The sequence below is a fragment of the Anarrhichthys ocellatus genome, unplaced genomic scaffold (genome assembly GCF_004355925.1).
Source record: "Anarrhichthys ocellatus isolate YVR2014 unplaced genomic scaffold, GSC_Weel_1.0 scaffold46, whole genome shotgun sequence".
NCBI lineage: Eukaryota > Metazoa > Chordata > Actinopteri > Perciformes > Anarhichadidae > Anarrhichthys > Anarrhichthys ocellatus.
In genome coordinates, this window is record NW_022280076.1 from 1,957,594 (window position 1) to 1,977,515 (window position 19,922).

General features: G+C 42.6%; 2 protein-coding genes across 6 annotated transcripts; one reads left to right on the top strand and one right to left on the bottom strand.

Annotated features, from left to right (window-relative positions):
- The first annotated feature begins 605 nt into the window (after positions 1 to 605).
- wdr44 (WD repeat domain 44) lies at positions 606 to 11,012 on the top strand. The gene is made up of 20 exons (XM_031869179.1): positions 606 to 1,153; positions 1,911 to 1,944; positions 2,946 to 3,029; positions 3,351 to 3,933; positions 4,248 to 4,387; positions 4,488 to 4,583; positions 5,946 to 6,082; positions 6,192 to 6,275; positions 6,381 to 6,487; positions 6,615 to 6,766; positions 6,848 to 6,986; positions 7,082 to 7,143; positions 7,262 to 7,381; positions 7,490 to 7,612; positions 7,690 to 7,881; positions 7,983 to 8,084; positions 8,197 to 8,312; positions 8,410 to 8,537; positions 8,651 to 8,785; positions 8,866 to 11,012. Exons 1-20 carry the CDS (start codon positions 1,077 to 1,079, stop codon positions 8,952 to 8,954), a joined length of 2,700 nt encoding a protein of 899 aa, XP_031725039.1. The 5' UTR covers positions 606 to 1,076; the 3' UTR covers positions 8,955 to 11,012.
- On the bottom strand, positions 9,802 to 19,263 carry LOC116395352 (U2 snRNP-associated SURP motif-containing protein). 5 transcript variants are annotated; one of them, XM_031869184.1, is made up of 24 exons: positions 19,097 to 19,263; positions 18,109 to 18,193; positions 17,875 to 17,986; positions 17,018 to 17,127; positions 16,808 to 16,875; positions 16,605 to 16,702; positions 16,451 to 16,515; positions 16,204 to 16,369; positions 15,886 to 16,085; positions 15,229 to 15,272; positions 13,959 to 14,063; positions 13,806 to 13,872; positions 13,438 to 13,607; positions 13,181 to 13,343; positions 13,001 to 13,080; positions 12,811 to 12,898; positions 12,594 to 12,722; positions 12,251 to 12,440; positions 11,936 to 12,025; positions 11,800 to 11,863; positions 11,521 to 11,671; positions 11,188 to 11,298; positions 10,238 to 10,407; positions 9,802 to 10,139 (listed from the first exon to the last, which is right to left on the bottom strand). In XM_031869184.1, the coding sequence occupies exons 2-24, from the start codon at positions 18,184 to 18,186 to the stop codon at positions 10,019 to 10,021; spliced, it is 2,640 nt and encodes an 879-aa protein (XP_031725044.1). In that variant the 5' UTR covers positions 18,187 to 18,193; positions 19,097 to 19,263; the 3' UTR covers positions 9,802 to 10,018. The 5 variants fall into 5 exon arrangements, with proteins under 5 accessions (XP_031725044.1, XP_031725043.1, XP_031725041.1 ...); XM_031869183.1 differs by having other exon boundaries at positions 11,945 to 12,025; positions 16,988 to 17,127; XM_031869181.1 differs by having other exon boundaries at positions 16,988 to 17,127.
- Between the last annotated feature and the right edge of the window lie 659 nt (positions 19,264 to 19,922).

Here is a 19,922-nt window from a genome sequence, read left to right on the forward strand (position 1 = left end):
AGTTTTTCCACTGTAAAATGTTCTGGTCAGCAGCCAGCATATATTGGCCACATTTCTTTAATAACCAAATGTAATACAATTTTGTAAAAAAAAATGTCTTTGTTCTGTATTTCTTATATTGTCAAATATCTATATTGGTATTTGTCTCAAAATCCAGGATCAGCGATGCTCTAGGCTGCACTGATTTCGGTGATTAGATAGATAGATAGATAGATAGATAGATAGATAGACAGATAGATAGATACTTTATTAATCTCGCAAGAGGAAATTTGTTCGCTACAGCAGCATTATGATACAGGTAAGCATTCAAAGTAAAAAAATAAAAAATATCGAGTATAAAAATGCACAACATATACAGTGAAATAGAATAATATTAAATGAACTAACTAAACAGTAGTGCAAAGATTTAACCAAACAACAAACAACCAAGATTAGCTTCTCATCCTAGGACGTTTTGCCAGCCTTTCGCAAAATACAAACGACAACCCCTCCCTGGTTTTTCCCCTTTTCTGTTACGTGCTGTTCTTCAACAGGTCCAGTAGGGGGCAGTAGTGTGTCAACATCATCCTCCAACTGCCATAATAGTAGCGTAGAAGAAGAAGAGCGGCTGGGCCCCGCCCTTTGACTCACCTCGTTCGTTAGATGTATTTTTTTTGTATGTTTCTGGTTTGTTTATGACGCGGCTCATTGGCCCCGTTAGCTTGACAGCTGACCGAGAGAGTATGCGGTTGTAAAAAAACGCACTCGTCGAAGTCCCATTTCATGGAAGCTACTGTGCCGTGAACGACAGATGTATAGGAGGGTAGAGAGCTAGTTTAGCAGTAGGCGTTGGTGAGTCGAACGAACAGATTAGAGTTGTTAGCCTAGCATTTTGGCTCATCTGTAACAGTCATGGAGTGACGTTGGACAGGAAGGCTGGGCCAAGCCATTTATACTATAACATAGATATATAGAGAAGGCAGTGTATAGAGGAACAAGTGCATGTGTGTGTAACGCTTAACACTCGCAGGTTAGGCTTCTAGACAGCTGCCTGGCGACTGAAGTTGACTTAGCTTGTGAGCTACATTCATGTTAGCATGGCGTCAGATACAAGTGACACCGACGAATTCTATGATGCTCCCGAGGACATTCATTTGACTCCATCTCCCAAAGTGTAAGGAAACACATTTTTTTTTTATACTATTACTTCGCATAAGAGTGACCAATGCACACTTGTTTCTGATTGTTTCATCTAGTGGCATCAGCACCTATCCAACTTAGCAATGACAGCTAACAAACCTAACGTTAAAATGGCTAAATGCTCATCTCTATAGGCAGAGATGAGCTATATCCAGTCAGTATTGTGTTAAAATATACTTGTGTGGTGTCAGTGCAGAGTCAACCGCAATACTCAAGTCACATGGTGTTATTCCTGAGATCAAATCGACCGTTTCCATTTATAAACATTGTTTATTGTAACATCAGAAAGATGCACCAGGTTGACATTTTTGGGAACTTGTGGTTTCAGCTTTAGCTTTTTAAAACATCGCCATGTTTTCATAATATTGTTAGGAAATGCTCCCAAGATTTAACTGTTACTTTGCCTCTTGGACTTTATCTCCATTTTTGTTTGTTCAGAGTAAAAATCAATAGTTGAGGCCACCATGTGAATATCCATCCTGTGCATTATTCACTTAACAGCACGTGCATGTTATGCATCATGTTTAGGCTTTTTTTTTGTTTAATGATTGAAGAGGTCTGAACATCTGTATTTCTTTTTTGGGGGATACAAGAATTATAATTCACACACGCATAAATCGAACTGCTCAAGTGGGAAAGATACAATAACAACACGTTTGGTTTCAGATTAGATTTGATTTAGCACGTTGTGTTTTAGACATTGACCCTCATTACCTTTTTGTGGTTTTTAGGTCACCTACAAAGTTCGCCATTCCTTCACCTCAGGTATGTTTATCTAAAGCCCGGCCACTGTTAAATCAAGGCAGTATCTGCTGAGTCGCTTAGTTTGAATGTCACCAAGGCTTGAAAGGGTAGTGAATACATAGTGTTCGAGTTCAATTAACTTGTATTATATTCCTATTGAATCTGTTGAGGTAGTTTTGTTACGAGTTGTTTTTTTACTTCAGTTTGATAGCAGTTGTACCTCAGCAAGATGACCACCTGTTTGCTTACCTTGCTGGTTAAAATAGAGAGTTAACTAGAATTGGACTTTAGTGAATCTGGGTATTTTAACAATGGCTATTGGACCTAAAACCTACTAAAGCAGTACACTGTGGTTAACTATCTAGAGGTGACTGCAGTGTTTATAGTAGTTGTCCTTGAAATGACGCCCGTCTTAAGTGACTTCAGAGAAAGGTATTGGGACCCTTTCGTGAAAACATTAACACAGGCTGTTTAGCGATGAGTCATTGACTGCTAATACTCAACCCTCAGCCGTGACATCTGCCACTTGCATTGGTGAGCTGGCGTCTCCCTATTGACAGCTAGGAGAATGTAAAGGTATCATCTGGCCTTGATGCTCTGCCTGCCTTCCCCAGACAGTCACAACTGAATTTAAAATTTCTCTACTTTATAACTACTTTATCTGCATCACAGTACTGAGCTGGTGTTGGATTGGACCCTGGAGTGAACCTTGCTCACAGCCCTGTGCCTTAAATCAGCAAATCCGACTGAAAACATTGATTTTTGCAGCAAAAGGAAATGGCACCACAGAGCAGTGTCTCATGCACAGATGGAATCTGTGTGCGGATCCCTGAATTTACTTTCAGTCACAGAGTTCATCCTCATAGCAAGCAGTTGCATCAAAAGAATAAAAGTCCAATTAACACTCAGCTGGTTATGAGAGTTTTAGTAATTTTATAGAAATGCGTGATCAAAGCTGGCGTGCGGCTTTTGTTATTTCCAAAGTGTGTCTGTTGATGGTCGTTTTTCTGCTTTCTGGACAGTTTGTACAGAGATCAGTGAACGCAGCACAAGATGTGAGCTGCGGAGTGGCTGCATCTGAGACTCAGCAAGACGATTCCCTACTGGTGAGTGTTTCTCCTGGTTGCACAGTTTCCCGCACGATTTCCTAAAATGGAAAGATCAAAGATAATGGAGTTTCAGCACATTCTCATATTTTTAAAAGTGTTAAAAAAAAAGTGATATCTTTGATGGTATGCTTTATAAATGGCATTTCCTGCAGTGTGTGCTTTGCTGTTATTTGCTGTTTTTGTTTTGTGTTAACTGCTAACTAAAGAAATAAAGAAAAGGTACACGTACAGCCAATAACATAGTTGTAGTTGAGCTGGACATGGGAACTTGCATTATAATTGCTGTGTTGTTAAGTTAACTGTTCTGTTCCTTTATAGATCATTGACAGCATCATTGAGGAGAGTCAAAAGGGAAGTGTAGGTGACGTTGGTGAGGTGGCTCAACTGTTAGATCAGCTACAAGTCGATGCGAGAGCAGAACCGGAGCCAACGGAAGAGAATAATGCTCAGGAAGTTCCCGTGGAGGTCGCAGCGCCAGCTGTCGAACCCCATCTTGTCGAGAGGCCAGAGGAAGAACAGGAAAGCGCAGCGACGAACGGAGCGTGCTCTTCACCTGCCTCTGAACCCACGGATGTCCCAGGGCCATCGGTTGTTCAGCCCCCGGACATCACCAGCACCGTAGGACTCATTCAGCTGGCTGGGGAGCAGGAGCAGAGACCTGCAGACATCTTAGACCAGGTCCCGTTCGCGGACAGGCCGGCCGACTCGGACTCCTCTGGGCCGACGAAACCCCCGCGGCACATAACAGCGGAACCAGACATTGTAGCAAGCACCAAGAAGCCTCCTCCCTCGCGCCCACCCCCTCCCGGCGGAGGTCCTCCACCGAGACCGCCTCCACCTGCTTGGCAGAGTCTACCTTCCAAGAAGTCCCAGGAGTGTCTGAGGCCAAGTGGACTGGAAGGTAGAGAGAACAGCTCAAGTTGATGACATTGATTCAAAATGTTGTGTAAACGTTGAATTCAACCTGTTGGACATCACTTGGTTAGTTACTTTCTTAGAAGTGACATTGCTGTAAAGTACAGCCTTTAGAGCAATAGCGTGTGGAGAAGGTTGAAAAAACAACACTGATCTCATACTAGAGTCGAGTATTTTAGGCATCTCTCTTATATAGCCATTCTAGCAAAACTAGTGTCAAACCGCTGCATTCCCATGCAGAGCAAACAGAGTAGTAGAAGGTTTTTCAGATGAAGTGTTTTGTGTTGTACGATTGTCCAGTGTCTGCAGTCAGCGATGATGTTCTGGAGCCCTCAGGCCTGGTGTCTCCCAGCAGCACAGTGAGGAGTCTAACCAAAGAGCTGCAGCATTCCTTGGATCTGGCCAGTGCTACCAGCGGGGACAAAGTAGTGACGGCAAAGGTCAGTGAGGCTGTGGACCGGAGATGCTCAAAAATGAAAAAGTATATGGTGTAGGAGTTTGCTTATCTATTGCACCGATGCTTGCTTTTGCTTTTTGTAGGAAAATGAGGATGAACAGGCGTCATGTCAGAGTGGAGGACAAACTCCAGGCCCTCATCGTCCACGTTCCAACTCTGGTAGAGAACTGACAGATGAAGTAAGAGCTCCTCTCTGTTTGTTTTTATTGCATTTTTATTCAGCTCGAATCCAAGCCACGACCCTAACCTCTAGCACACAGGTGTCAAACTCAAGGCCTGCGGGCCGAATCCGGCCCGCCACGTCATTTTATGTGGCCCGCGAATCTGCCAGCAAAAAAAAAAAGTTACAAAAAAAAAAAAATTATTTATTTTTTTTTAATTTTGGAAAAGAAATTTAAAGTTAGACTTGAAAATAAAAATATCCCCATGGTCGAAATTATGAGATAGAAAGTTGAAATTCTGAGATAGCATGTTGTCTGTGTACCGACATTAAAACTATCACAACAGGTGGACAGGAGAGGGAACAGCCCGTAAAGCGGTTTTCCAACAAGTGATTGAGTTGAAAAAGATCGACAAATAATCCCAAAATGTCCACGAAGAGAAATTGATGCAGAGGGAAGAAGATGTAGTTTAAGATGGGAAAGCGAATACATGTTTGTGCTTCAAGGAGAAAAATGTGTCTGTCTTCTGTGTTATGACGCGTGTCGGTGAAGGATACAATTCACGTCGGCATTTTGACACCAAAGACGGAGCTAAATTTAGCCTCCATGAAAAACATAAAATTGTCCAAGAATTAAAAGGCAGAGTGCAATCACAGCAGAATATATTTACACAAGCTACAGCCCAGTGCATGCTAAAGGTATGTGAGCAGGTGAGCTCCGACCAGATACAGACTTTTACAAATGTCAGTTTGTGAAGAAACACCATCGCAGACCGAGTTCAGGAACTAGCAGCAATCTAACAACACAGCTAGCCGAAGAGACGAGCAGGTACTCGTCTTCTTCATTAGCTGTTGATGAAAGCACAGACAACACGGACACAGAGCATCTATCCATGTTTATAAGACCTGATTCTCAGTGAGGAGCTCTTGGATGTAGCTGCCATGCGCGGGATGACAACGGGGACATTAGTGATGCAGAGAGGTGACAAAAATAGCTTTGAACAAAGTTAATGTAATAACTTGTGTTTGATGATATTTGTCTGTTATGTTCTTTAAAAGTTTGATCTTTGATAGAGTAATGTGGGTTTCCTAACCCTAAATTAAAATGATTTATGTTATAATAACAGAAATGTGCTTAAATATCATTTTACATTTATATAACTGCATGTACAATATTTTTACACTTGAATAAACAACAATCAAATGCAGAGAGAGTTATTTAACAATATGTTAGGGAGTAGTTACAGTTATACAGTCTTACAGTTACAACCGGCCCTTTGAGGGAAACCATGATGCTGATGTGGCCCGGAGTGAAAATGAGTTTGACACCCTAACCTCTAGCACATTCCTTCCACCAACCTTGTGCGTTATCTTAAAACAGGAAATTCTGGCCAGTGTGATGATCAAGAATTTGGACACTGGGGAAGAGATCCCTTTAATCCAGGCAGAAGAGAAACTTCCTGCGGCGATCAACCCGCTCACGCTGCACATCATGAGGAGGACCAAGGAGTACATTACGTAAGTTTGTCTGTATTAGCTGCAGTATTGTTACATTTGGCGCTAATCACGGTAAAACAAACGGTACATTTTCCAGAGGAAGTAGATCTGTTATATTGTTTCCTCTCAGGAATGATGCAGCACAGTCGGATGACGATGACAAGGCTCAGGCTCCGCTGGCAGACACAGATGGAGGAAAACTAAAACAGAAAACGTGAGGAAGTTCCTGCTTGCTGGAATTTATCTTCGTCCCCTTCTCACCACATGACCAAATGTATAATCTAATATTTTTGCTTTGTCCCTTATTTCATACAACCAGAACACAGTTTAAAAAGTTTCTGGGCAAGTCGGTTAAGAAGGCCAAGCATTTCGCTGAGGAATATGGAGAGAAGGCGGTTAACAAAGTGAAAAGTGTGCGCGATGAAGGTAAAAGAAGCATTTTAAGTATTTCTACAGTCGGTTAGATTTCCGCTTGTGAAATATTTATGCTCCAGCTGCTGCAAAGGATGTTGATAACCTGAGCTGTGATTTCTTTTGTTTCGGGTGCGCTCAGTGTTCCATACAGACCAAGACGATCCGTCATCAAGTGACGATGAGGGCATGCCTTACACCAGGTCTGCCAAGTTCAAGGCAGCGCACAGCTTCAAGGGGCCCTTTGACTTTGATCAGATTAAAGTGGTGCAGGACCTGAGTGGAGAGCACATGGTAAGAGCATCCGAGCTGTTTTAAGAGAAGACGTGCACCAGTGGATGCTTGCTTTCACAGCGTCCGTTGTCTCTATCTCAGGGGGCCGTTTGGACGATGAAGTTCTCTCACTGCGGGAGGCTGCTGGCGACCGCGGGCCAAGACAACGTGGTTCGCATCTGGGTCTTAAAGATCGCCTTTGACTACTTCAATAACATGAGGTTAAAGTACAACACCGAAGGTAACCTCATCGGCATCTCCGATTCTTTTTGTTGCTGTTGAATGATGATCGATTATTTCAATTTAGATGCTCAGATTCTGATTTTGTTCGTCCAGGTCGGGTTTCACCGTCTCCTTCTCAGGAAAGTTTATGCTCCTCTAAATCTGACGATCACGGGGTGAGTGACATTAACCGTTTCCAGAAAATATTATTATTATTTAGTAATAGTATAAATATTGCAATGCTGTATATTGTACAGTGTTGAGACTCTTTAACAGATTGTTCTCTCGCCATAGGCAAGTTGTGCTCCAGAGGACCCAGACACAGAAGATAATAGGAACGCCCCTTTCCGTCAAGTCCCCTTCTGCAAGTATAAAGGTCATACGGCGGATCTATTGGACTTGTCCTGGTCAAAGGTGATGTCTTACTGCCAACTCATCTATCCTTTAATCTCTCCTCTCCGCACACTTTAGACAGTACTGGTTTATACTCTCCTCTTACTCTTTATTTGTGTGTCAATCCAGAACTTCTTCCTCCTCTCCTCTTCCATGGATAAAACGGTCAGATTGTGGCACATATCCAGGAGAGAGTGTCTCTGCTGCTTTCAGCACATTGATTTTGTTACAGCCATTGCTTTCCATCCCAGAGTAAGTTTATTTTCATCACAAATCCCCCCCCCCCCCCCAGATTGTATTTATATTAACGCGTGCTTCTTGTTTCCCAGGATGACAGATACTTTTTAAGTGGCTCTCTGGATGGAAAGCTCCGGCTCTGGAACATTCCGGACAAAAAGGTGGCGTTGTGGAATGAGGTGGACGGCCAGACACGCCTCATCACGGCAGCTAACTTCTGCCAAAATGGGAAGTACGCCGTCATCGGCACCTACGATGGCCGATGCATCTTCTATGACACAGAGGTGCCCAGCTGCTAAGACATGGTTTTCAATGTTATTATTGTTTTTGTCATGACAGCATTTGTTCCAGGTTAAATGTGTTCTTCTGCTTGCTCATCCCGTAGCGTCTGAAATACCACACTCAAATTCACGTGAGGTCCACCAGAGGCCGGAACAAAGTTGGGCGAAAAATCACTGGCATTGAACCTCTACCTGGAGAGAATAAGGTAACATCTGATCTCCGCTACAAATACATGTGCGGTGTGTCTGATGTCACCATAATGAGGCACATCTGTCAGACTTCTAAATGACACATTTCCTTCCCCATCACCGTGATAGATTTTGGTGACCTCAAATGATTCCCGCATTCGCCTTTATGACCTGAGGGACTTGTCTTTATCCATGAAATACAAAGGTTACGTCAACAGCAGCAGCCAGATCAAGGCGAGCTTCAGGTGAGGAGGGCCCGTCTTTGACTAGCAGCGGTAACAGTTGAGTCTTGTTTTTATGTTGCTCTGCACCGTGACTTACCCGGGGATTCTCTTCCTCCAGTCACGACTACTCCTTCATAGTCAGTGGCTCAGAGGATAAGTACGTGTACATCTGGAGCACTTACCACGACCTGAGCAAATTCACTTCCGTACGACGGGACCGCAATGACTTCTGGGAAGGAATTAAAGGTAACTGTGCTCTGTGTGGTGAATGACAAATCATTATTGTAATGGTAACCACTTGTCTTAATTGATTTGTTCCCGTTGATTGAACGGATACTAAAACGGGACTTATCTTTCAGCACACAACGCAGTAGTCACCTCAGCAATTTTTGCACCGCACCCAGGCCTTATTGTTCCACCAGAAGCTGGAGCAGACAAACCAGAAGCGGAGTGCAAGAGCCTGGACTCCACAGACTCTGAAACGATACCCTCAGGTACGTTTCAAGTAACACACGCACAGTTTTCATGACATCAAGGCTGTCGTTTCAGCGCTATAAAATATTGTCGTTCGCAGGAGCCCTAAAGACGGATCACACGGAGGTTCTACTCTCCGCCGACTTCACTGGAGCCATCAAGGTTTTCATCAACGTAAAAAAGTACTGAGCACTTCTGAGGTCGTCCGCTCACCCACACCCGGTCCCGTCCGTCTTAAAGACGAAGGACGGCCCTAATGGTTATTGCTCCGAGACAAAGAGCCTTCTGTAGCTTCTTCGGGAGAACAGGGACCCTACAATGGAAGAAATTGACTGTATAATACAGACACGGTGTGATTCCCTGTCACATTTCTATTTTTAATCTTTAATACCAAGCAACTGTGAATGGTTTGGCATTAAGAAAAGAAAAAGAGCCAGAAATGCCAAGTGTGTGTGGTCTGTTCAGGTATGTGTTCATTTACAGTTTAGCTACAAGGCTGTTTGGTCGTAGAATGGGCACCTTACTAATTTCTTTTGCTTTCACATTTCAGTTAAGTGCAAGACACTGTCCTAATGTCACTCTCAAATTTTAATGTGTCTTATGTAAAGAGATGTAACCATTGTCTTGAAAGCAAGGTGGTTTGAAATTGTGTGCCTATGAAATCTAGATTGCTTTTCTAAATTCAGCCTTTCAAGCCTTTCCTCTAAAATATATCAAAACATTTTAGCAGATGACCGCAGACCTACGGTACGGGAAATCTGAATGCGGTTCCTAATGGTTCCTAATGAGGGCTGGGTATCTCACAATCTTTCACAAACAATACTGGCTCATAAGTGCTTTTGATAAGTTTTGTTCAATGAGAGCACGTTCTATAATACTTGCAGCTTTTTGTAAACAGAACCAAATGCTCGATTATCCTCAATAAAAGTCCAAATAAACAACGAATGTTTGATAACCTTTTTTTAACATCGAACAATTAAGTAGAGAAAGTGTTTTGATACCTGGCCCTACCAAACATGTCCTCCACACCCACACATTCATCACCAACAGTGATTTATTTAGTTTCAGAACTTTACAGCAACATGTCGGGTTATCATTTTAAAAACAAACATAAAAACAAAAATATATATAATTAGTTACAGTGTTCAAACTTCATCATACAAAAAGAGTGCTGAATCTTGCATGGATAGTGTGAGTTGGGACCAAGAGAACAGAGCAGTGTGTGACCCGCTGATGGAGGACAGGCCTGAGAGTCAATGTTTGCTCTTCTTTGCCTTCTTGTGGGAGCGATGCGGCGACCGCGACCTGGACTTCCTCGTCTTCCGGCTTGGAGACGGCGATCGGGAACGCTTGGACCATTTGGGAGACCTTGTCCTGTTTTTAAAAAAAAAAAAAAAAAAAGGTTGAACATATAACAGATTGACTTCAAGGATAATCAATGGCACTCTACAGAAACCTCTCATTGCACTTGCTTTAACGGGGAGATGCTCCTGGATTTTCGGGTGTGGTCATCAGGATCTCGACTCCATCCTCGTCTCCTGACCCCGTCTTCACTTCTTTTGCTCCTGTCTTTGTCTCTTCTGTCGTCCTTTGACTTGTCTTTAGACTTTTTCTCAGTCTTTTCTTCATCTTTTTCAAACTCCTATAGCAGACGGGGTAAAAACATCCCAATGATGTCAGATATAGGCTTCTATGTCTTTACCTGTTGAGACGCAAAACACGACATGGAACCTGCTTAACTCATAATCGCCTGCCGGTTCTCCACAATGTGCAGCTGTTTTGTCAACGTCAGACCAGTGCTCAACTATTCCACCTATTAACAGAACTACTACAGATCTGCAGATGTGTACCAGTTCATATCAACCTTGACACCTACAGGCAGAGAAAGGACAAGTTTCTCTTATAGATGCTGTTTTCTCTGTGTGGCCAAAACTATTAGCAGCAAAATGCACAAAGTAAACAGTTCTTACTTATTCAACAGAGACTGTGCTGGAGTAAACAAGCCATCAATTGCAACTTTAGCTAGACTTTCCTTTCCTGCAGCTGGCTCACATCGTACTAAATGTGCAGATCTGAAGCTGCCCGCCCCGTGGCTCTGCAGCTACTCATGGCCTGTGTCTAATTTTGAGTGCTTTGCATCAGTAACACTTTTTTTTACTGTGCCAATTGACTAATTTCATAGTCTAATTTTAATGTTCTGTACATTTTTGCCCCACACTGTTCTTGATTAAAGAAATATTTCTATTACATATCAGTGACGGTTGCATTTTTTGCTTTAGAGGCCCTTGACAGCAGAACAAACACTGAGTGTATACTGTGTAATAACTGTGCATCATTAACTGCCTCCATAATTCAGGACTCCTATTTTCTGAAAGATAAAATCAAACATTCAATAAGAATTTAAAAGTATCCAGTTCTCCACCTTCTGCAGCAGTTTGTTCCTGTAGTGCTCCACTTGCTGTTGTATGCTCATTCCAGACTTCCTCGACCTCTTGCCGGATTCCAACTCGTCTTGGGTCTTCATGACCTTTACCTGTGTCAAGACACATCTAATCAGTTCTGCATATTTATCCAACTATCATTTATGTATAGCATCATCCTTCCTGAGTTAAATTCTGTATATTTCTGATTTAAACAGGTTACTGAAGTGGCTACAGGACGACAGCATTGTTTCTATAAAAGCAAACATACATACACACACACATATATATATATATATATATATATATAAAAACTAGATCAAATGTGGACTTGCCTCCAGCTCTCTCAACCGTTTCCTTTTGCTCTCAGACATTTGAAAACTTTTGAGGGTGCTCTGGAAGTCTGCGCTCTCATACTTGGACAATCTGCCGGAGTCATCGCTACTGTCACTCTGTGAGTCTTCATCGCCATCCTGGGAGTGGACACTGTCACCGAGGGGGGGGGGGGGGGAGAACATACATTTCCATACCATGTGACGGTTTACGTACACAGGGTGTATGCTTCTCGCAAATGTAGACGCACGATGCATTGATACCAACCACAGAGGCCTTACCTTACATTCACTTCATTTGCACCGTTTGGCTCCACCACCATGTCCCACTTCGACTCAGTCTTGGCTGAGAGAGAAAAGGACAAAGATGAGCAAGAGGGGGGGGGGGGATTGATACGATATGCGAGTGAATCTTTACCTGCGTTACCTTGAGAAAATGTCCCAGTGTCGGCCGTCTTCTCCCACTTAGACAAAGGCACTCTGGAGAGAGGAACGCTGTTCTCCTCCACTGAGGGGAAAAAAGAGACAGATATAGTTGATGGCTTTATTAATCCCTTTCTGTACTCATGGAGATCTGAGTGCTCATTCAGCTACCGACAACAACCCGTGAGAGGGTGGATTGATCGTGTATCGATTCGTGACACTTGTGTTGGGCGGATAATTGACAACAAGAACAGGAAAACGGTGGACTTCTGGTTGAAAGATGTGCTTTTTGATATGCGTGTGGACTCACGGGGCATTCCATCAATGTCATCGATGGCAACTCCTAAGGGAAAACCGTCTATGTCATCAACAGGGACACCATCAAGAGGGTCCCAGCCTAAGGGGCAGCCATCGAGGTCATCCACAGGAGCTCTGTGCGAAGGTAACCCATCTATGGGTGCGTGGTCCATTGGCGCACCGTCGATAAAGGAGGATACTTCCTGCAAGGAGACAGACAAGAGGACATACTGTTTGTCCTGTTCGTGAGCAAACATCTGGATCTATTTTTTGACATGAACAGCTGTCCGATTTGTTGAAATGCCGTTAGAAAAAGGCAATAACGTCTGTAATGAGAAGATAAATATTAAAGTCACCTCTGCCGTCTCTTTCAACTCCTCCACTGCTTTGGCGAAGCCCAGAAAGATGTTTTGAAGGTGGATTAAATACGGCTCCGGGTATATGGCCCAGTCTTCCCAAGCTCTAAAACAACTTGTGACCTTTTGCTGTGAAGACAGGGAATACAAATGCTTTCCTTTTGTTGTCCATTATGGTAAATGTCCTTGTGTGACCCAAATGAAAACACATGATTACCTTAAACTGTTCTGCCTGCAGCCTGGCTTGTATGTTTTTATGCGCCGCATTAAGGTCTCCAAATATCTCTGTTAGCTTTGTTTCAAAACTGACAGAGCCCAAAAAAAAAAACACGTTAAGACTGTCACATGGAGAAGAAATAACAGAGGGATAAAGTGTTAAAGCTGGATTTTAAGGGAAAGTATCTTACTATTTACGATAATATGATGCACCGGCTACTTTGGCACATGAATTGTGCAAGATGTCCGACACGAGATACAATCGGGCAATCTGCGGGAAAGAGGACGACAAAAACAAATGGTGAGTAAAATCAGCTGTTTAGGTTTACATAGACATTCTGTGCAACCATGTTTATTATATGAAGACTAGCCTTCTTCTGAAGGGGCGTCTGAAGCAAGGAAAAAGATTCAGTGATGTGTCCCACTACTTCCTCTGCTGCATCTGCTCGCTCAAGACAGAACAGCATGGCATTGGCGATATCGTCTCTGCTTGGAGTGAGCTCTTTAAGCAATGTCTCCAGCCTCTGTTTGTGCCTGAATGGCATAGAAAAACACAGGTTTACAGTTAATTCAACTAAAGTTAAACAGCGTATGAATGAATGTCATTCTGCCTGCTGGACACACTTACTCAGCTCTGAGCTGCCCTTTCTTCACCTCCTCCTCGGGGGGAACATCCTCCTCCACATCCGCCCTGTCGTCATCTCTCTCAGAGTAATTGTTTATGATCGGGGGTCTCCACATGGAGCCTCCCCGGAACATACGAAAGTCTGCCGTCCTCCACTCCGTCGGGGACTGTCCCTGTGGTAAGGACGAAGGTCGGGTAAATAGAAACTCACATACACGGCTTCAGAGTAAAAGCTAGAAAGAATTGGGGCACGACTCCGACAGCTGTTCCCCATGAAATGAGATTAACAAGTGAAGTGTAGAACAGCTTTTACTTCCACCAGGTAAAATCCTAAAGGTCTTAAGAAACGAGGCTTTGCGGTGAAAACATACCTGCAGGATGGAGAACAGTTTCCAGCGATAGTACACATGATCTTGGCTTTTGTTGTCAAAAAGGAACCTGAAACGATAAAAAGGATGAGCTCATCAAATACGTACCCGTCAAGGTCACGAGACCAACACGCGACCGGGTGCAGTAATGCTCACCTGTAATCTGGATTGCTTTTCTCCTTGTTCATAATTACGGCTTCAAACACGGGGCCTTCACGCACCACAAACTCTATCATCCTGTGAATGAGGAATAATAGGTTCCTGTGGGAGAAGAAGAGCGCATCAGAGCAGGGTTTGCACACCGTCAGTCAGTCACAGCACGAGATCTCTAACACCTCTTCACGCTGAACTAGTGGCCCATGCAAACTGCAGGCTGACCGTCACATTGAACGCATTTGACCGCCAACAGTGTCGTTCGCAATTTTATTACAAAATATTGACCATAATAAAAGGCGACAGCCCCTGGGACTTTGCAAAACTGCATAGTCACTGTCCTCTGTGCAGACAGTGCATCAGCGTACTTTAATGTTCCTGGGTCACTGTGTCCATGGAAGTGGTGAAAGAAATCAGACAGATCACAGCATCTATTCGCTGACTTGGATTTGAATATATGAAAGCCCCAATCAGAGGAAAGTTTCGCCATTTTACCTGGATTGTAGAAAAGGTTCCAACAAAATCACGTGAGAATTTAAAGGCCAGTTTTTAAGAAATAAAAATGACGCAATGGTCTCAAAATGTATTTTTTTTTCCAGATAATAACTACAACAAAACATTAAAACGCATGATAAGTCAGCATCAGGGTGATATAGAGACATTAGTGTGGCTTGGGGCTCCAGACCTGAATCCTCTCTGAACTGGAGCATCAGTGTACACAGTGTGTTCATGCAGTGTTACCTGATGATGTGTCAGATCTACCACTGCAGTTAGACCTTCATAACACTCGCTACCCTAACCTGAAGCAGTACTTAAGTTTGATTTATGACACCAGCATGAATCCACATCGCCTGACTTGGGTTAATATTAAATCTACCTGCCTTCTAGCTGTATCGGTCTGCAGTGTCTCAGCCCACCCGTGGGAAACCCAGGGCTCAAAGATGTTGCTATAAATCAAATGGCTCTTACAGTCATTTACAAAGTCTACTGCTTTTCACAACAATAATAATACGATGATGGGAACAACATGAATTATCTGAGGTATTTGAGCCAACTAGAAGGAGCAAATACTAACTGCATTCATTTTCTGTAAATCTGAGGCCATCGGGACCTTTGACATCTACAATGAGAACCCTCAGTCTTACGTTGCAGGTGTCAAAAAATGTCCGACCGTGTCCTTCGTGTCAGATGCATTAACAGCCTGAATGTGTACGGGTCCTGTAACACTTGTGTTATTGCAGCTGGTCAGTCGTAGTAAGAAGAGTGTGTGTACCTTTCGGTTGGGATAACCACTTTGACTACGGCTTCGGACAGAGTCTGTTTGTGAAGTCAAATCAAATAGTGAAAATATTAAAAAGTGAGTACTTGTACAGATGAAACACTGCAGGATACATACAGCATAGAAAACGACGATAGCATTCATAGTCAGTGAAATGAAGGGGAGGGTGACACAGCTTTAGTAAACTCTTCTAAAATGCTAAACCAGCTATACTAGCTAAGCTAATTTATCTAAAAGGTTTATAGTTACATTTTTTATACAAAGTCAAACTGTTATGTCACTTTGAATTAGTGCATTTCTTTACCCTGCATGGACAAGGTGATCAATTAGATGAATGAACAAACATGCAACATAATAATAAACAACTTTTTACAATGATTGATGATGAAAGATTACATCGACTTATTCTGAATCAGTTGCAGAACCCACTGCAGTTTTAAAAATGTTTGTACTTTCATTTTAATATTGAGGCCAAATAACACATTTTCAGGGTGTGTATATTTCTAAAATCTTCTCTAAAGACTCATCTTCCTTAATAATCTCGTGACTGTAATTGCTCGCAACTGAAACATGAGAGCCTGTAGTGCCAAACCCACATCACAGAGACAAAATGGCCATGCAAAACACCGCAGAGAACAGAGACAACTTCACCTTGTCGAGCTCTCCTTTGGACATGCCGAGCGGCTTGGTGAAGTCATTGCGGAAGCGGTCTCTTGGCTGAGCGTTGAAAGGGAGGCCAGATGGGGGCGGCGGCGTGGCCCTCACCCCCACCGGTGTGTAGAGAGGCTGGGGTGGAATCCGAGCTGGTTTACCCCATCCGAGCTTTATTTCAAAGCCCATAATCACTTTACCTACAAAACACAATCACAGTAATTAGACTATTAGAACAATGGGGGAATGGGTATTATTAGATAGACCTGCTATCGCAGCCTGTAAATCAAAAACCTATTTTTTAAGAGTCAACTGTACCATCGAGTGAAGACAAGGCTCTCTCTGCATCTTTCCGCGTCATGAAAGCCACGAAGGCTCTGTTGGACGTCCTGCAGCGCTCCTCGTCCGTTCGGGGCCACATGATCTTCACGCTGGCCAGGGGGCCATACTTACCAAACTCTTTGCAGAGAATCTCCTCGTTCATCTGAAAGAGGAGGAAACACAAACAGTGGGAGACGTACGTCTATGCGGCGCTAAGCCAGTCAAAGTCAGTGTGCTCTTTTACCTTTGGGCTAATGCAGCTAATGTAGAGGTTAGTGGTGGTTGGCACGGTCAGGTCATCGTATAATGCTGTCGGGGGGAAAGCAGGATTGAGGTTAACATGATTTAGAGACTAGACATTTTTAATGAATAGAACAATTTTGTAGAGGTATTCTTACCCGACCGTCCTGACAATGGTGTGTCCAGTTCTCCAAATCCTCCTCCACCAGAGTCATTTTTCTTCCTCTTATATCTTTCCTCTCGCTCTTCTTGTATTCTGCATTTTTTTTTTTTTTTCAAACACAATTATAGACTTATGTATGCCAAAAGGATATCAACTTATTGAACTGAAACATGATGCTCGGCACAAAAAAAGACTTACAGCTTAAGTTCTTCTTTGAAGAGTTCGAGATTACTCTTCTTCTTTTCTTCTGTCTTCTTTTTATACGTCTATTAATCAAACAAGTAGCCATTGTGGTTATTCTTATAATTGACGAAGCAACATTTAAAGATAAATGTTAATAGTAAGTTTGCATTCTTAATTCAATTCAGTAAATTATACCTTTATACAAACATCGGAGTCCAAACTTACAGACTTTTTGCTGTCAGCAGACGATACTGGTGAGGCATGCTGGGACACGGGGACAAACTTGCCAGCAGGTCGATACAGCTTATTTTTCTTGACCTCTGCTGCTTCCTCCTCTGCAAAAAAGTAATCAAAGCGATCATTGAATACTGACTATCCAACACTTATTCAGGTGTGCAAACTATAACTCCTCTCACTGATCCGAAAGATCCACATTCACTTAAAAACACCCACAGAAAAGAAATGAAGATCGCTCTTCATTTACCTCCTTTATTGCCAAACTGTATGTGTATAACATGAGAAATGCCTCAGGTGAGTTTTTTGGTGTGAGAACATTCCTTTGTTTTTTATGTTAACAGATAAATCAGACAATGTAGTGATATCCCCACAGTAGTGGTCTTAAAATCCTGAGTCCTCTTTGTCTGTGACCAGACCGTGTGAAGAAGCAGTGGATTCCTAGATGAGACCTTCAAAAGGTGGTCTTGAGACCAAGACTACAACAAGGATCTGAGCGGCTCAGTCCTGCTGCTGCGTTTGCAATGTCTCCATGCGTAACAGTAAGTTGAAGAACTGTTCAGTATTGGAAGAGATTTATTTGTTACATTAAAGCGATAACGGACTGCCGACTTTGGGACCGCAGAGTGGATGAATATTATGAAGCCGTTCAAAAGATATGGGCACTAATTTAAGACGGTGATTTATTTCACAGCCGAGTCAGCCTGATAGTCTGAAAATAACTACTTTCAGTTATCTTAAGATATGCAGGTAATTCATTACTGGAACAGATAACTCATGATTCATCTTTTGTCCGGACATACCACGCAGAAAAAATGGAACAGTATTGCGAAGTCTTAGCCGCTGACCTTTAGTTGCATTTACAATCCCCCCACGGACAAAAGTTTTCACTCCGCTTTTCTCGTTGGTCTCAAACGACGCCAAGAATTCTTCAAAAACGTCCGCTGCTTTTTCTTCCTCCTAGAATGTCACACAGAAACATGTACAGTACAATCTTAGTTGACTGTTGATCTAATTCATAATTCAGATTTTGGTGATGAGTTTTCCATATCAAATATTACAACATCCCCAAACCTCCGTACCTTTTTCTTGAGCTCTTCTTGTTCTTTCTTTGTGAGTGTTTTGATCTGAGTGACAGGTTTTCCTTTTCTATCTGCCATGCTCGAACTGCAAAAGTAACAATAATAAATGAATGAAGTCAAAATGTAAAGATGCTACATCTATCACAGTAATGTCATAACAGTGACATCTCTGTTAAATCCAGCATACATCCCCTTTCCTTTTATTATTCTACCTCTAACAGCCTTTGGTAGCTAAAAATGAGCCTATTTGGTGTTTAAATGGCTCTAATCCTGTTATAGGTATCAATGTCTCAATGGAGTCTGACATCCTTTATGTTGTCAGCACAAACTGCACAGTGAAGAACAATAAATAGCAAGACACGTCCCTGGTCCTCTGAGTTTTGTATAATATATAGTTAGCCTTCTTTCAAAACTTAAACTGTGCACATTTGAACAACACTCAGCAAAATCTAGCAACATTCACACCCCACATTCACTGCAAACTGCTCGAACATATGGCCAGAGGCAGATTTACTCCACTATATTATGTATATTTTAAACTGTATACCATTCAGCACATGTCCTGGGAGTCCTTCGAGGTAACGCACGCGTTGTTTTTGGTCAGTTTGTAGCACACACGGTGTTTAATAAAAGGCCTGGGCTACACTTAGCTAACGTTAGCTAGCACTAATGTTTAGCTTAGCTCACTCGAGCGTTAACCTTTAGAGGAGCATCGATGCATACAGCCGATACTTCCACGTCGACCATTATATCCTGATAAACCTCACTGACCCACACATATGCAACAACCCTCCATCCAATCGCTAACATCTGCTTACTGTGGATGTCACACAGTGACTCTCTTAGCTAACGCTAAGCTAACATAACAGTCTTAATGTTTCCCTTCTGTAACGCCACAAAAAGCACCGGCTGACCGCACACAGCTGATTATTATTAAACCGCACTGCATGCACATAGCTTAACACTTTAAGCTGAAACTGTAACTTACAACGTGTGTCATGCTACTGCTTCACCATGTTCTGGTTGCGACGACTATTGATTAGTACAACAACACGGAGCTGTGAAGAGGCGAGACATCCGACTGGAGCTCTGCAGAGAGGACGCCTGCTCGGTGGGGCTCAGTCCGCAAAGTAATAAACGAGTCTGTCTCTCTGCTCGTGCATATGCATGGGGGAGACAGTCCACTCTTTCTCGTGGATAATTTGGACTTTATTTAGGTGAGTTGTCAAATTGTTATTGTGCTTACAAAAGAGTGCGCTCCCCCCTTATACTCCACATGAGCTGTGGTGGTCACCTATGGCTGGAGAGTTTTCTCAAATGTTACAGCCTCCTTACTGAAGTTTAACCAGGTCTTGGGAGTTTAAATCCAGTTCCAAGTTTCCACTGAACAGAAGCTTCTTTCTGGTTCTTACACCCTGAACATTTTTCAATATTTGGAAATATTATGTGAATAAATGACTTTAAACGCCCCTCAATTAGCCTCATCGTCAATCATTTGACTGATGACAGAAACAATCTGGTGGAAATCACCCCCAGATCATACAATACAACATAATATCACCATTAACATATCTGATTTAATCATTTGCATGAATATTACGTCTGATAATATACAAAAAGTGCAGTATATTTTTGACAAATCCTTTCTTCGGTCATGAAGTACAACTAATAAAATACATAGTATCCATGCACTAATGATAATATTAAAACTGTCAATATATAAGCTTCATATAGGCTTCATGCACCTATTCCTTCCCAGTCCATAAAACCATAACTATATAAAAAAAAAAGACACAGGGAAATAACAATGGAGC

Coding starts and splice junctions, on each gene's coding strand:
- wdr44 (XM_031869179.1), top strand. CDS start 1,077: ATGGCGTCAGATACAAGTGACACCGACGAATTCTATGATGCTCCCGAG. Junction 4,388..4,487: donor ACAAAGTAGTGACGGCAAAG/GTCAGTGAGGCT, acceptor TGCTTTTTGTAG/GAAAATGAGGATGAACAGGC. Junction 6,276..6,380: donor GGAAAACTAAAACAGAAAAC/GTGAGGAAGTTC, acceptor TCATACAACCAG/AACACAGTTTAAAAAGTTTC.
- LOC116395352 (XM_031869181.1), bottom strand. CDS start 18,186: ATGGCAGATAGAAAAGGAAAACCTGTCACTCAGATCAAAACACTCACA. Junction 17,128..17,874: donor GATTGTAAATGCAACTAAAG/GTCAGCGGCTAA, acceptor ACTTTTTTGCAG/AGGAGGAAGCAGCAGAGGTC. Junction 13,344..13,437: donor AAAGGGCAGCTCAGAGCTGA/GTAAGTGTGTCC, acceptor TATGCCATTCAG/GCACAAACAGAGGCTGGAGA.